We start from the raw sequence: 17930 nt of genomic DNA on the forward strand, positions 1-17930 counted from the left end.
GTTTCGGTAGATACTCAAAATCAACTCTGAAAAAACCTGATCGGGACATCTCTAATATATTTTAATATATTTTATATATTTAAAGTCTGGAACTAATGAAAATCCACAAATATGAACATAATCATATAAAGAAGCAGTAAAAATGAAAGAAACAGGTTCCTAGTTTTAATGCTATCTTAATGTCAGAGCTTTCAGTCTTCCTCCCAATCCCCCCCCATTTACAAGAAACCACATGGAGGACTGTTTCCTCCACCCCTCATGATGACCTGCAGCCTATAAAAGTGCATCTTTGGTCAGTTCTGGACACAAACGGCTGCTGTGCTGTTGTTGCTGATCCTCAGGATTTGACAAGAATCGTGAGTATAATTTTAAAAATACTTAAAACAGCAAGAGTTGTAGACTTTCACCACTACATATACAGTTATATTTTAATGTAGGCTTTTAATGTTGACAGACGAGTTAATAATTAAAGATGAGTACATCCAGACTCCGGGAAAGGTAATCCAGCTTAAATTCATACACACACTAACAATCCATATAGAAATCTGATAGATGGCAGTATATGTGCAAGTCATATATTTGACAAACAAGTTCCTATTTGCATTTCACACGTATATTTTAAAATATTGCAAAATCAGCCATTTACATATCTATTTTCCTTCAGCCAGTGGAATTATAAATGTGTACATTTATGTTACAATATTATATGTTATTATTATTATTATTATTATTATTATTATTATTATTATTAGTCCTCTTCCTGATCTCCCAACCTCCCTTCATCTCCTCAATATTATCATTAATATTATTACTTTTATTTTGGTTATTATTATTATTACTATTCTGACTTGTTCTTTTCCTGTTAACTCCCCATTATTATTAATATTATTATTACTATTAGTTTTACTACCACTGTCACTATTTAGGTTGTTGGTATTGTTGTCGTAGTGGTAGTAGTAATAGTTGTAGTTGTAGTAGCTGTTGTTGTAATCGTAATAGTCGTTGGAGTAGTAGTGGTGGTTTCAATAGTAGTGGTCATTGCAGTAGGAGAGCTAGTAGTAATAATTGTTGTAGTAGTGAATAAATTACATTATATAAACAGTTGAGGTCAGAATTATTAGCCCCCCGCTTATTTTTCCCCAATTTCTGTTTATCTGGGAGCAGATTTCTTCAGCACATTTCTAATCATAATAGTTTTAATAACTCATCTCTAATAACTGATTTATTTTCTCTTTGTCATGATGACAGTAAATAATATTAGACTAGATATTCTTCAAGACACTTCTATACAGCTTAAAGTGACATTTAAAGGCTTAACTAGGTTAACTAGGTTAACTAGGCAGGTTAGAGTAATTAGGAAAGTTATTGTATAACGATGGTTTGTTCTGTAGACTATTGAAAAAAATATAGCTTAAAGGGGCTAATAATATTGACCTTAAAATGATGTTTAAAAGATTAAGAACTGCTTTTATTCTAGCCGAAATAAAACAAATAAGACTTTCTCCAGAAGAAAAAAAATATTATCAGACATACTGTGAAAATTTCCTGGCTCTGTTAAACATCATTTGGGAAATATTTAAAAAAGGGGGCTAATAATTCTGACTTCAACTGTGTATGATGTGAAATACGAATACAAACTTGTATATAAGAACTTGTATATATTGCCATATATCATATTTATATATATTTCTATATGGAGAAACTACTGTAAAACTGCTCAAAACAAACTTGAGACTTCATATTAATCTATTAAATATTTAGAATATCATTCTCTGATGTTAAACTCAGTCCTGTTTGGTCTGTGTGCGCAGTGAAGTGCGAATCGCACACTCTCTGAACAGGAATGAGGAGCAGTTTGTGGTTACAAGGAGAAAAGCTGTTCTGCAAAACCTGGCGAGACTGGGGATTCACTGCAGTCAGGTCAAACATCTTATTCTTCATGAACATTCCTTCTTGAGATGACTAGAAATGATGTTGTAGTTAATGAAAATATGTGTGTGTGATTCAGGATAAAGTGCCAAACATTGCATTACTGGGTTCTGGAGGAGGACAAAGAGCCATGGTGGGTTTGCTGGGATCCCTGGATCAGCTTGATAAAGCAGGTCTTCTGGACTGTGTCCTTTATCTGAGCGGAGTCTCTGGATCCACCTGGTAACACACACACACACAGATAAAGATTGAATTGTGTTGCATGTCAGAAATGAGAGCAGTGTGTTGTTCTCCTGAAGGTGCATGGCCTCCTTATATCAGGAACCAGACTGGTCCACTAAACTACAGGCTGTCAAAGAGAGAATCGTCAGGAGACTCAGCGGTCCTGCAGTCAGCTGGTCAGATGCATATGCCAAAATGAAGGAATATTACAGCGGGAAAGACTACTTCAGCTTGACTGATGTCTGGGCAGTGCTGGCCGTCACAACATTTGTGAAAGAGGTCAGTGACTACCTTCAATGATGTACTTTAACTTTAATTAGGGTAAAGTTAGGGTAATTAGGCAAGTCATTGTATAACAGTGGTTTGTTCTGGAGGCAATCCAAAACTAATATTGCTTAAAGGAGCTAATAATATTGAGCTTAAAATGGCTTTAAAGCAGTTAAAAACTGCTTTAATTCTAGCTGAAATAAAACAAATAAGAAGTAAAAACATTATAGGAAATACTGTGAAAATGTCCTTGTTCTGATAAACATCATTTGGGAAACATTTAAAAAAAGAAATCCACAGGAGGGTCAATAATTCTGACTTCTACTATAGTTATTATTGACCTCCTCCCATCCATGCTGGCAAAGAACAACACAGACGTGGCACCTTTTACAGAACTGTCACACAGTTTTCATCATAACTATTCTAGTTGCTTTAATAAGACAAAGCAATCAAGAAACACTGCAAGTTATTTCAGATCTGAAAGAAAGCAGAGAAATGAGGAGTGTAGGAGTGTCTGTGTTTGGCAGGAATGTCTCTACTAATAGCAAAACCAAGTTTATCAGAGGACACAAGCAGTTTTACCTCACTACTGGACAAGATCACGTGCTGCCTTCATTGAAAGCACACTGAAAGCACATGTGTGTGTGTGTGTATTGTACAGAAAGTAAAAGCATGCATGTGTTTTTCATTGATAGTAATAAAATGTGCACTTGGTGGAAACACACCCTGAGGACACTGATCTGATAGCCCTGTGGTATAATCATGTTATCAGTGCAAAACATTTTCAATGCTAAACTCATCTAGTTTCATTAGAAGTACTTAAACTGAGGCACATTTGAGTGAAATGAGAGCGAGTGTGCATCCGCAGTGATATGCACTTGTGTTGATATGCAGTGAGTGTTTATCATGAACTGCGATGACGTCCTAATTATTTTGATTTTTATTCTGCTACTAAGTCAATGCAAGCAAAAAGAACCCTTTGGTAAAGAGTAAATCTTGCACAGACTGAAGATACTGTAAGCTCAAAAATAATTACAGCACATCTATGTATCCCGTCCATCATGTATCCAGCAGCAAACATACCTGCAGGACAGTAGGGTTCCCCTGAACCCTAACTTCTTGTCGAGAAGATGGTATCAATTGCGTTCAGAGACCAGTTGATCAAGTTCAAATTTCCTTATTGTTTGGAGAGCAGGGCAAGGAGAGGCTATATTATTCACAGAGGCCGCTACGGGGCGGCAATGCCGTGCACAGACTCATAAATGGGCAGGTGCTTACAGGGCAGGAGCAACCTGAACTGCAGCTTTAGGCATGGTGACGGTCAAAAAAATCAAGCTACGTGAATCACGGTAAGGTGGAGGGTGGGTGTGACGGTCACGAGAATCACACTAAGTTGGGGGGGGGGTCGCGGATAGCGAAGTAGCAAAGTGGAGTCAGGGATTACCAGAATCACTGGACGGGCGGGGCATGGACGCATTGGAGGGGGAGGGAGGGTGTCCAGGCTGAGAGGGGCACTGCAGCCAATAAGAGCAGAGAGGCAGTGACTCTAGCAACCAGTCCACCCCTCTTGTGCACGGCCCTGCGGGGCGGTATGCCGCTGTTCCCTTTCAAGCTTTCCAGCTGACACCTACCTCCGTGTGGACGGCTTTTGCACTGTTACACAAAAACTCCAAAAATCATACCTCCTGAGACGTATTTGGTGCATTCCAGAAATGTTTATGGGGGTACGTTTTCAGAATGAGCCTGCATTGATATAATCACTTTAAACATTCACTGACAGTTTATCAATGACACATGCTGTGCATACAGCCCATTCAATTACTTTTCAGACAAAGTATTTTAAATACAATTAGGGAAAATATTAAATTCAAATTTAATACACAGGATAAATCAAGAGAAACACAAAAAATATTAAATTCTGTTGAAGTTTTGTAGTTTGTAATTTGTTTTGCAATAACTCGTTTGGGCTTCATGGTGGCCTCACAGCAAGAAGGTCTCTGGTTCGAGCCTCGGCTGAGTCAGTTGGTGTTTTCTGTGTGGAGTTTGCATGTTCTCCCCGTGTTGGTGTGGGTTTCCTCCGGGTGCTCCAGTTTCCCCCACAGTCCAAAGACATGCGCTATAGGTGAATTGGGTAAGCTAAATTGTCTGTAGTGTATGTGTGGGAATAAGTGTGTATGGATGTTTCCCAGTAATGGGTTGCAGCTGGTAGGGCATCCATAGTGTAAGACATATGATGGATGAGTTAGCGGTTCATTCTGCTGTGGCGACCCCAGATTAATAAAAAGACTAAGCCGAAATTGAATGAATGACTGGTTTGAATTTAAATGTATTACCAAATGTATTATTAAACATATTTGGGTACCAAACTCTTATTTTAATGGACATAATAAAACTTTTGTTCAAATGCATTAAAATATGTTAACTATATTCACAAAGAGATGGATAGAAGTGTTTATTTTCAAGAGGGAGTGTACTCATTTATACTGAGCACTGTATTCTCTATAGATTGACGAGAGCACACTCAGTGATCAGAGGGAGCAGCACAAGAAAGACCCGTTTCCCATCCTCACAGTGATCGACAAGCAATGCAAACAGTGTGGAGATGGAGGTCTGTAAACTAGAATGAAAGCGTTTGAGTGCTCATATCAGCTGTTATAATGGCATATTGTGCATCTACAGACCCCTGGTTCGAGATCAGTCCACGTGAAACAGGTTATTCCCTCACTGGAGCATTTGTGAACACTCCCAGCTTCTGCAGCCAGTTTGAGAACGGCAGTAAAGTCAAACCTCAGCCTGAAGTGGACATGCTGTACCTGCAAGGTAACAAATACATTAAAGTTTATTAATGGAATCGCGACTCATTGTGGATACCTACCCTTGTCTACATCTCTGGAGGCCGCGAAATCTGTACTCGGAGCTATGTATGCTTGCATTGTTTGTGCTCGCGAATCCACCATAGGCCGCCATTGTGTACACTTTTTTGATTAACTTGTCTTGCATGTGCCATTCTCATGTTCTCTTCTCACATAAATCCACCAGATGGCGCAACAACACACACTTCAGCCGACAGACCCACCCACTCCCTTTCCTAAACCCAACTGATAGTGTTTTCAAAAGCTAATCTAGAAAAAGAAAGGGAGTTGGAGCCGCACATTTTCCGGAAAAGCCTTCCATACTGAGGTAATTGGTCAGTAGTCGCACAAAAAGGAGCAGAAGCTGTCAGCGGTGTCATACCACTGAGTAGCATTTCTTTTAGATTAGATTAGATTCAACTTTGTCATTACACATGTACAAGCACAAGGCAACGAAATGCAGTTTAGGTCTAACCAGAAGTGCAACAGCAGCAAGTGCAGGATACAGGTATAATGGATGTACTATGAACATTATATACAGGTTGTATTAGCTAGGAACAGAGATTTACAATAAATGAATATATGAAGAGTTCAGATGTGAAAACCTCTAAGTGCCATCTGGAATTTTCTTCTACAATGAGCATTTTTCTCAGAGTCTTATGTTTATGTTCAGTTATTTAATGTTAAAAGTGATGAAAATTATCCATTGTTTGCCATAAAAGTGAAATTACTGAATCAAGGACATAAGAGGCTGAGACAAATGCTATTATTAGAAGAAAATTAGACGGCACTGAGTGGTTTCTGCATCTGAACTCTTCATATGTACAGGTTTCTATTAATAATCAGAAGTATGCAGATAGATATAAACATAGTTACGAATGTACATGTGCAGTGGGTATGTACAGTTCAAGATGAATTAATACAATGCTGTTCAATTTTTAAATGTGCAAATTTTAAATAGTGCAGTGATTATGGGGAGTATAAATTACGAGGAGAGTATGGGGGTGTATGTGGGGGCAAAAGAGTCAGTGGGGGGCAGAGTTCAAACAAAGCTGTTCCTTAGTCTGCTGTTTTTTTTTTTTCCGGGGGAGCCTGAAGCGCCTGCCGGAAGGCAGTAGAGAAAACTGTCTGTGAGCAGGGTGAGAGGAGTCCATAAGAGCACTGGATGCTCAGCATAGACAGTGTTTATTCTGGAAGTCCTAAATGGCTGGAAGTGGGGTACCTGTGATGCGTTTGGCAGTATTTCACGATCTCCAGAATTGTAAACAGCTGTACGTATCCACAATGATGCTGCTTTAAAAGGACTAGTTCACCATCAAATAAAAATGATCTGTTTGTTATTATTTCGATTGCACCTTTTACAATGTAGATCATGTCAAAGCAACTTAACATAGATAAAAAATGAGAGTAAAAGCCATAACTTTTCTTTACATTATGCCATAATTTGTCATACAAACACAGTCGGAGAGGTTTTAAATGTTATTCTCACTGCATAATGGGGTTGGATAGTGACTTTTATTTGGAAGTTTCTAAAAGTGCATAAATCTATTTTGCCTAAACCATTCATTCATTCATTTTCTTTTCGGCTTAGTCCCTTTATTAATCTGGGGTCGCCACAGCGGAATGAACCGCCAATTTATCCAGTATATGTTTTACACAGCGGATGCCCTTCCAGCCACAACCCATCTCTGGGAAACATCCATACATTCTCATTCACACACATACACTATGGACAATTTAGCCTTCCCAATTCACCTGTACCACATGTCTTTGGACTGTGGGGGAAACCGGTGCACCCGGAGGAAACCCACGCAAACGTAGGGAGAACATGCAAACTCCACACAGAAACACCAGCTGACCCAGCCGAGGCTCGAACCAGCGACCTTGCTGTGAGATGACAGCACTACCTACTGCGCCACTGAGTCGCCCCTTTTTGGCTTAATGCCTTTATTAATCAGGGGTCACCACAGTGGAATGAACTACCAACTTATGAACTTATTGAACAGCATATGTTTTATGCGGCATTGATGCCCTTCCAGCTGCATCCCATCACTGAAAAACACCCATTCACATACATACACGACGGACAAATTAGCCTATCCAATTCCCCTATATCGCATGTGTTTGGACTGTGGGGGAAACCGGAGCTCCTGGATGAAACCCAGGCCAACACGGGGAGAACATGCAAACTCCACACAGATATGCTCAAACTCAAACCACCGACCTTGAGGCAATTTTTACACTCTCATTTAACGTCATGTTCAAACTGAAATATGACCAACAGTAAAATTAAAAACTGTTGAACTTATTACACATTATTTTTGTTGAATAAATTAAGGATTCTTTATATTTGGACATTAAATGTTTTTGATTACTGTAAATGCTTTTCTGCAGCTCTGTGTGGCAGTGCATTAGCAGATGGAGTAGAGATGGCAAAATTCCTCTGGGAAAAAATCAAAGGTGCTGCCGCATTTGAAGAATGACTTTTGAATAAATATTACTGCTGTAAAGTCGATACTGATTTCATCTGAATTTCCCCACAGAGTTCTTTAGACATTTATTTCCTGTGATGATTGAGAGAATGAAGAGAGGTAACTCATTTCTTCATGTTTCCCCTTTACTCCTTTGACAGCGTTATCTTTCATGTTTAATTGCGCACCATACATTGAAGTGCTACTGAACAGATTCAAAACATTTTCAATTGGTTGTTAGAAAACACCTGATATGCTTTTGGGAATGGAAAGAACCAAAAGAATCAAAAGATTTTGTGTGTTGATGTTTGTTTAATGTGTGTTTCCTTCAAAAGATCCAAACTCCCCACCTTTACACAAGTGTTCTCAGGTGCTGATGGAGCTAGCGGACATGAATATCTGTGTTTTGAATGGTAAAAACCCTACTGTTTTGGATAGATCCATCAGAATAAAGCTGAATGGTAAGATTTCAAAAAGTGCGGTAGAAAACATAATGTTCTATTGATTAATCAGAGAGGGTAATTTAATGTCAATTAATCACTGTGACGTCTTAGATCATGTTAAAATATTCACATTTTCAGAACTTCAGAAACATTGATGAAACCATTACACTGTATTAAAGGACAATTCACCCAATAAAGAAAATGTACTTGCAAAATTTACTCACACACAATTAATAGCAAACATTGATGAGTTTTTTTTTTTCTACAACTAAACACAAAAGTGTATGAAACCTATAGCTACGATAAGATTATCAGCCTATTCAAGAGAAGATAATCAGCCTAAACTGCATGTAACAATATTCCTTTCTTCTACAGAGCTCTCTGGAGGCAAACGTCAATTCATTTTTCAAGTGGAAAAACTGACTGTCCCTGATAAAAGAGTTGCAAGAAAGAATATGAATCAGTACACTTTGGATGTATGCACATACTTGCAGGATTTGCAATTTGAATGGCCTGTAGGTAGGTTGACTTGTCTTTACTGTGTATTGTGGGAATAGAGCAGGGGTGTCAAACTCAGTTCCTGGAGGGCCGCTACCTTGCACAGTTTAGTTCCAACCCTGCCTCAACACACTTACCTGTGAGTTTCAAACAAGCCTGAAGGACTAAATTAGTTTGATCAGATGTCTTTAATTAGGGTTGAAACTAAACTGTCATGAGCAGCGGCCCTCCAGGAACTGAGTCTGACACCTATGGATTAGAGGGTTAGAACTAAGCAAGTGGTGGAGAGGGGAGGGAGTGGGTGCTATTAGCAAGTCAGGATGAGACACCGGATGTGGGTGCAAAACATAAAATAAATGTTTACAATTCACAAGACATGACAGGTCTGGGTGCCATGAGCCATCCTGAACTAGGTAGGGCAGATTGTTTGGCTTAGGGTTAAGGAACTAAGGGAATGGGTGTAATAAGCCAGTCTGGACAAAATAGGGCAGATTGTTTGGTTTGGGTTAAAGAAGTCAGGGGAGAATGGGTGTAACCAGCCAGCCTGGACAACATATGGCACATTGTTTGGGATAGGGTTAAAGGAGTCATGGGAATGGGTATCATAATCCAGCCTGGACAAGATAGGGCAGATTGTTTGGAATAGGGTTAAAGGGGGCAGGGGGAATGGGTGTAACCAACCAGCCTGGACAAGATAGAGCTGATTGTTTGGTTTGGGTTAAAGGAGTCAGGGGAGAATGGGTGTAACCAGCCAGCCTGGACAAGATAAAGCAGATTGTTTGGGTTAAGGTTAAAGGAGTTGGGGGGGGGGGGGTGGATGTAACCAGTCAACCTGGACAAGATAGGGCAGATTGTTTGGGTTACGGTTAAAGGAGTGGGAAGGAATGTGTGCTATGAGTCAGCCTGGACAAGATAGGGCAGATTGATTGGGTTAGGGTTAAAGGTGTATGGGGTATATTGTGGGAATGGGTATTATGAGCCAGCCAACCAGGTAGGGCAGATTATTTGGGTTAGGCTTAAAGGAGTGGGGGAATAGGTGTCATAAGCTAGCCTGCACAAGGTAGTGCAGATTCTTCAGGTTAGAGTTAAATGAGTGGGGGAATGTGTGTCATAAGACAGTCTGGACAAGATAGGGTAGATTGTCAGGGTTAGGGTTAAAGGAGTTGGGGGGAATGGGTGTAACCAGCCAGCCTGGACAAGATAGGGCAGATTGTTTGGTTGAGGTTAAAGAAGTCGGGAGAGAATAGGTGTAACCAGCCAGCCTGGACAAGATAGGGCGGATTACTTGGGTTTAAGTTAAAGGAGTCAAGGGAATGGGTGTCATAAGCCAGCCTGGACAAGATAGGGTAGATTCAATTCAATTCAATTCACCTTTATATGGATAGCGCTTGTAGGAATGGGTTTTAACCACAGCGGTTCGAACTGTAGTTTTGCTAAATGACTAAAAAGTTATCAGCATGATGGTAAAATAAAAACCTGTACATTTCTAGTCAAACCATTCTTCTGCAATCTTATACCAAAAGCAAAAATAAGGGCAGTATTAATAGCTATAAATGTGGGAGAGCGTTGATATTATGTGATTGTATTGTATTGCAATATGCAACAGTTGTTGATGTTAAATCAAAAGTAATTCACAAATACTTAATAATGAGATGATTTAATGACAATAACTTGCTATGGTTACAACTGAATTAATTACATAATAACTGTATAAAATGATGAGATATGAAATGATAAAACATAAGATATAAATTGTACCCAGCTTAAATGCTTAAATAAGAAAAAAGAAAAATAACCATTTGCTCAATTTGAATTTCAGATATTATGATGTGGATGCGCATTTGTGAATGCATGGCTCTGTGGATCTGGGGCAGGAATTATGACTTTCTCCACAACATGACAGGTGAGAACAGACCTGCTGTTACCTGGGAATTTAGTGTGAATAATACACAGACTTGTTTTACACTGTGACCCCTCAGATAGAGCAATTCCCCCTGCTCTTAGGACAAGTGACACGAGAGACTATGAAGATGCCGGACTGTTGCTGAACTCACCCTACCTCTCAGTGCTGAGAAAAGAAAGAAACACAGACCTCATCATTTCTCTGGATTTCAGTGAAGGCGATCCTTTCATGGTATTTTATGCATAAATAATCCTCAACAGGTTTACTCAGGAGTTTCAGAATCTCAGAGCTGCAGGATGTTAAATCTGTGTTGATTTTCCACAACAGACAGTGAGAGGAGCTGCAGAGATGTGCAGGAAACAAAACATCCCTTTCCCTCAAGTCAACATTCCTGATCAAGACATCAAGAAACCAAAGGACTTCTATGTGTTCAAAGGCCAAAACACTCCAACCGTGATTCACATGCCTCTCTTTAATGTGGTCAACTGTGGAGGCAAGTTAAGATTGTCTCGCTGAATAACACTGGAATATATCAGCTGTGTTTAACTGTATTACTGTTTCTTCAGATAAACTTGAGGATTGGAGGACAGAATATACCACTTTTCAAGGAGCTTACAGCGCACAGAAGATCACTGATCTAATGAACGTCGCTGGAAAAAACATCTCGAACAACAGAGAAAGACTGATGCAGCAGATCCAAGCAGTCATTGGGTAAAAGCGACACAAAATGAAGATCTGAACATCAGTAGTGTGTTCAGAAAAGAGACAAAACCTCCAACGTTTGATTCAATGCAAAGTCATTTTCCAGTTGCCCATAATGTTGACACCTTTTCTGTTTGTCCTCAGCTGATTTATTTCAAGTCTCTGCATGTTTCAGTATGATCCTTTATCACTGATTTCAGTAATCACCACATCTGAAAATCAAATCAACTGTACACAAATCAATGGTACAAACTGAATCAAAATAACTTCTGATTAATACATGTTGTATCAATCTGCTTCTGTTCAAATTAATTAATAAACAGGTTTAGTCCTGTTATTGGAATTCAAACAGCTCAAATGCTCATTGTGATAACACTGATAATTGTGGTTCTGGATGCTGACTGGACGATCCAGGACTCTTGAGTATGACTACAACCTTTTGTTTTTGGTAGTTTGAAATGTTTTCCAGTATTTTGGATAATGTTAAAGCAATTCATAGCCAGAACATGTAATCGACCTGGGGTGCGTTTCAGCCTGCTCTCACGAGAAAACATAAGTATTTTACGTTTTGTCAGTTTAGTGGCTAATTCGTTCATTCAGGTGTACGAAATTGTACGATTTGAAAAAGGAGGCGTGGCATCTAACCCCACCCCTAAACCCAACCGTCATTGGGGGATGAGCAAATCGTACTAAATTGTACGAATTAGATCGTAAGAATTTGTACGAATTAGCCACTAAATCAAAAAGTTACGAATTGCCGTGAGATTGTGTTGGTGCGTTTCCCAAACGAAGTAACTCGCTCTTTAAGAATTCAAAACTCAGGGCTTCTGGTAGTAAGTTCAAAAATCAAAGTTTATTAAAGGAGGTTGAGCCTGCTCATTTATGGCTCCTAAACTCTGAAATAGCCTTCCTTAAAAATGTCCGAGGCTCAGACACACTTCCTTAGTATAAAACCAGATTAAAGACTTTTCTTTTTAGTAAAGCATACACACAATGCATAACAGAACTGTAGGATACGTCTAAATGCATCTCTTCAGATTACATTACATTAATATCTCTTGTTCAAATAAACTATGAACAGTAGCTGCGATAACTTTCTTTCCTTTGCTCTCTATTTCCACCTGAGGATGCCCATTCTGAGGCCTTTAGAGATTATACAGCACCCAAGAATCAGATCCGAGACCAGTGAAGAGATGAGGCCAACCCTCTGAGAACTTTGAGGACAACACAAACACTTACACTGTATAAACAAATACACTTCATTTAGACTGAGGCTATCATGAGTCTGATGCACTTGAGCTCAACCACTCTTACCGGCAGAGTTGCGTTATGAAATGAAATGCTATTGGTTGGTTTTTAAATAGAAAGATGAGCTACTTACATCAAACATTGAACAACAATGCAAATTTCAAAGCATTTCACAGGACCTTAAGAAAAGTCTGTGGCTGTTTGTTATTATACAGCAATGCTGTGCATTTCTGCTTGACTCTTATCTTCAGAACTGGTCATATCACATTCTTTTTCAAAAAGATGAGTGACTACTGATCACGTCATTGCTTTCTCAAGAAAGACTCTGATTTCTCAAGAGTATCACTGTAAAAAAGTTTAGCTCAGGACTTCCGGTTGTGGGCGTGAATGGAGTGGAGTCTGTCTCGAGGTCCCTGTAGACTTATTTATTTTTCTTTAATCTTCTTTAATATCCTCTACCACTTTATTTATTCATTTATTTGTTTGTGCTTGACTGTGAACATGTTTAATGCCTAAAAAGACTAAAAATGGCATCGAAGTCCACCAAACATGGGAAAAAAGACCCTCGTAAAAAGGATGGAACCACAGCGTACTTGGAGTTTAACATGGCGGCCTTAACTAGCCTTCTGGAAGAACATACTGTCTACTGGGTTTAAAGCCGCCTTAATATCTTTAGAAACTAAACCGGACTTTGTTCAAACAGCGGTGCTGGATCAAGATATGCGAATTACTTCGCTAGAATCTAATACCGACCTTCTCAGTGAGCGAAGTCTCTCACTATAAGAGGCCTGTTCTCAGCTAACCGAGAGCTATGCTAAGCTAAATGCTAAAACGTAAGACTTGGAGGGTCGAAGTCGGCGCAATAACATCAGAATTATCCGAGTGCTAGAATCGGTTGAGGATCCTCGACCATCTGTGTTTTTCTCACAGTTCCTGATGGATGTTATGGGCGAGCAAATCCTATCGTCTCCCCCAGGGATTGACAGGGCGCATCGTGCTCTTGTGGCTAAACACGAAGCAAGAAGGAAATCCAAGAGCTGTGACAGTTCGCTCTCACCGCTATCAAATATCATTACAAGCCGATCGCTATCTACGATGACTATAGCCCTAAGGTTGTGGAGCAACGCGCACAGCACCGTGGAGTTATGGCAGAACTGTACAATCAGGGTTTCAAACCATCCTTCCTCTTCCCGGCAAGACTTACAACCAAAGTCGTTGAGCAAAAGTTGCTCGCCTCGGATAAAGAGGCCAAGAACTTTCTGAAATCCCACCGTAATGCCTCGTAGAGAACATTATACGCTTTTAAATAGCTTTACCTGATGGCATTTTATAAGGTGGAAAGGTTATGCCACTATTCTGATAATATATGATGTCATGTTCTTTAAGGAGGACTTTTTGAAATACAGGGCTGAGTTTATATAAGGAGAGATCAGGAAGAGTGTGAATTACACCGGGGATTTTTGACCGTTGTTTCATGTTAATAACAGCGTTTCTAGGGGTTTGGGTTGATCTAGTGGGAGGGTTGGAGTTTGTTACAGGATGGTGCCATCATAATGTCATGTTTTTATATGTAGTTTTTCCTATACGAAGTGTTCATATATGGGTCTTCAGTTTTCATTTATTTATTTATTTTTCATCTACAGCCTCCTATTTTTGTTATTAAGGAGTTGAGATTAATGAGCTGGAATGTCAAGGGCCTAAATAACATTAATTCATTCATTTTCGGCTTAGTCCCTTTATTAATCTGAGGTCGCCACAGTGGAATGAACTATCAACTTATCCAGCATTTGTTTTAGGCAACGAATGCCCTTCCAGCTGCAACCCATCTCTGGGAAACATCCATGCACACTCATTCATACTCATACACTATGGACAATTTTTAGCCTTCCCAATTCACCTGTACCACATGTCTTTGGACTTGTGGGGGAAACCGGAGCACCCGGAGGAGAACATGCAAACGCCACACAGAAATGCCACACAGAAATGCCAACTGACCCAGCCGAGGCTTGAACCAGCGACCTTCTTGCTGTGAGGCCACAGCACTACTTATTGCACCACTGCGTGCCTGGTTATTATTTGTTATCTATATTATTATTATTCTTTATTATTACTATTCTCTGTTTATCGTTGTTTCAAGAGTTCACACTTAGATAATGCTCAACTATAATAGCAGGTTTGGCATGCTGTCCCGGGAGAGAACCCTGAGCTCGGAGATAGATGAACCCAAGGCTCCCGCCTGGTTAATGAGCATTAGGAGGGACACGAGATCAGGTGTTTCTCGAATGCCCCCCCCCGCTTCTGGCTGGTTGGTTAGGCATGTATATGCTGGGTGCTTGTGACTGTAATCTGATTCACTTATATACATGTTTTTGAACTGTGGGAGGAAACCGGAGGACCCGGAGAAAACCCACGCAAACACGGGGAGAACATATAAACTGGGAGTGCGCAGGGAGTGTCAACTGGTTCAAATGGCCTTGAACCTGTGGCCCTCTTGCTGCGAGGCAACAGTGCTAATCACTGAGCCACCGTGTTGCCCGATCAAAGAGGAAGAGGGATAATGTAAGGATAGGGGGGGTTGGGAGGGGGGGGTTCCGAAAACAGAGATAGGGAATGAAGTTTAGCTAGAATATATATAGTAGTTTTGGAGTGCTCCGATAGGCTAGCTAATGATTAGTGATGAGGATCAGCTGAAGTTGATCATATCACGTGTTCCTCTCGAAACTTGTTTATGAAACTTCCCTTCTATTTTGGCAGTATTTTGGTTGATGCATGGTTCTTCTTCTGCCATATTACACAAAATTGTCACAATATAAATGTCACTTACTTCAGTCCCTAGTCTAACATCATCAAGTCGTAACACCTATTAGTGAGGAAATCCAGTAACCAAGCAGTCATACCTGCATCCACACCAAAATTCCATCTTAGCTTGTGAACTAACAAGTCTGGCTGAATTGTGTTGGATGCCGAAGAGAAATCTACAAATAATAGCCTTGCATGATTACTACTGACTTCCTGATGTTTAAACACCAGGTGCAATAAGTTCAGTGTTGCATCCCGCACCCCTTTAATTGCAATGGATTGACAAATGGTTCAGTTTTGTCCAATAACAGCCCTTTCACTAATTTCTTGAAGACTTTCATAACTAGTGAGACTGCCCTATAGTCAGATATGGTTTTAGGGTGGTTATGTTTTGATACTGGAATAATAATTGACTGTTTATTTATTGCTCTAATATTTCCAGCAAATTTCTCTGAATTTTTGCCGTCCAAGTTGCTGTTGTTGATGTTTCAGCTGAGCCAGACTACCAAGCATTGTTAATACATACTGCCTGCTACTGAACTCTCCACTACTGTCTGTCAGATGCTGAAGCTGTTCTGATCAGTGTGTTAACACTGCTTACGAAGACATAGTTTAATCCTCTTATTAAATGGTGGTGTGTTTTCATTTCAGCTGTCTTCATTTCGTTAACTTCTGACACCAGTCGCAGTGTTTTCTAGTCAATAAGAAGGCAATAAGAAACGCAAATGGGGTGTTTATTAAAGCTGTTATCAGCCACAGCTATGACATACACACCTTATCAGTGGTTCCTCGCTGTTTCAAGTGTGGTTCTCTGATAATGAGAGGGTGTGTACAGCGTAGCTGAAAGGGGAATGTGAAAATTGACTAGTTCAATTCAATTCACCCTTATTTACATTGTAGATTGTGTCAAAGCAGCTTCACATAAATGGTCATAGTGAGTAATAATAATCACTACTGAGAGTCCAAACACTGAAGAGCAAATCCATCAATGCGCAGCTCTACAGATCCTGAACCATGCAAGCCAGTGGCGACAGCGGAGAGGGAAAAACTTCACCAATTGGCGAAAGTGAAGAATTAAAAACCTTGAGAGAAACCAGACTCAGTTGAGCACGACCATTTCTCCTCTGGCTAAACATCTTGTGCAGAGCTGCAGTCATTTAGTCAGTTCTCAGCTTTGCACTCAGATCTGTCAATGTTTACAATGTTTGTTTCTGAATATATTAAATTTAGTAAATAAATAATCCAGTGCTTCTGATCATGTAGGAGCAAAGCAATAAGAAGGTTATATACAATTATTCGCCCCCCATGTTGTATTTCGGCTAGAATAAAAGCAGTTTATCTTTCCGTTAAACAGAAACTGAGGGAATAAAATACACACAGTAAAATTTCCAGAGTAAAATTTACTCAAATTGAAGAAAATTTTACTCTATAAAAGATAACATTTGGTCCCTATCTAGAAAGAGTAAAACTTACTCTTTTAATAGAGTCATTTTTCCAGAGTTAATTTTACTCAATTTTGAGGAAATATTTTACTCTTTCATGAAATATTTGACTCTATTTTGAGTTTTTTAAAATTTACTCTCATACTATTTTACTCCATTGAGAGCTATATGAATTTGACTCTGGTAATTTTTTTTACTCTGTTCAGAGGAACTACAAATTTACTCTGCCAATATTTTACTCAGTTGAGAGCTATAAGAAATTGACTCTGCTATATATTTTTTTAACTCTGTTCAGAGGAACTTTAGGTTTACTCTGCCAAAATACTTACTCAGTTGAGAGCAATAAGAAATTGACTCTGCTACTATTTACTTCACAAAAGAGTTGTATGTTATCAAATATGAGTGAACTAGAAAAAATAATGCACTCTATGCAGAGCTACTTTTTTTTTTAATTTTCACATTTTACCCGTCAAAAACCCTTAAAATAAACTTGAATTTCAGAAAATAAAATCAAAACTGTTTACTCATGTTGCACCATTTTATTTTCAGGATCTTCAATATCACAATTTTATCATGAAAATAATATTAAATAATATAAAAAACAAAATCACAGTGATAGGGGCGAATCATTCAGGACGGCTAATAAAGTGTCATCTGCATAAAACTGAAACCATGAATTTTCAATATTACCATCTAACATGGTAAACCACCCTAAGTAAGCTTCAATAGGTAAAAAATGTAGCTGCTAGGAAACTAACAAGTACCAGGTCAAAAGAGCATATGTGTCCATGTTAGTAATAGAGTAATTAGAGTAATTGCACCGGCTCCATGTGAGGTTTTGGATTGATTTTAACATTCTCATGCTGACCTAAGATTTCAAGGTCTTGCTCATCATTATTCATCTTAAATTTGAAGCATCTGCATCAATCTACAATCCTTTGATTATAGTGTTTCAGTGGTACCCCCTCCCCATTTACGATCCATGAGAGATCTGTCTTTTTCCTATTTCGCACTAAAACTGTAGAACTCTCTCCTTTCTGATATCAGACAGACTGAATCTTCAGTTTCTTCAAATTTATTGTTATTAAAACGTATCTCTTTTGATTTCTTTGTGTCCTGTGTAAGATGTTGCTTTTACCTTTTAATATTATTAT

The 17930-nt window shown here is 39.2% G+C and overlaps 1 protein-coding gene across 2 annotated transcripts; it reads left to right on the plus strand.

Annotated features, from left to right (window-relative positions):
• Positions 1-307: 307 nt before the first annotated feature.
• Positions 308-11636, plus strand: zgc:101699 (uncharacterized protein LOC492789 homolog). Of its 2 annotated transcripts, none has more exons than XM_056457219.1 (15): positions 308-356; positions 455-498; positions 1812-1920; positions 2009-2151; positions 2229-2430; positions 4924-5026; positions 5098-5238; positions 7665-7730; positions 7814-7861; positions 8077-8202; positions 8560-8703; positions 10502-10585; positions 10662-10816; positions 10913-11078; positions 11152-11636. In XM_056457219.1, exons 2-15 carry the CDS (start codon positions 473-475, stop codon positions 11298-11300), a joined length of 1662 nt encoding a protein of 553 aa, XP_056313194.1. In that variant the 5' UTR covers positions 308-356; positions 455-472; the 3' UTR covers positions 11301-11636. The 2 variants fall into 2 exon arrangements, with proteins under 2 accessions (XP_056313194.1, XP_056313195.1); XM_056457220.1 differs by having other exon boundaries at positions 322-356; positions 438-498.
• Positions 11637-17930: the final 6294 nt, after the last annotated feature.

The sequence above is a fragment of the Danio aesculapii genome, chromosome 5 (genome assembly GCF_903798145.1).
Source record: "Danio aesculapii chromosome 5, fDanAes4.1, whole genome shotgun sequence".
Classification (NCBI taxonomy): Eukaryota; Metazoa; Chordata; class Actinopteri; order Cypriniformes; family Danionidae; genus Danio; species Danio aesculapii.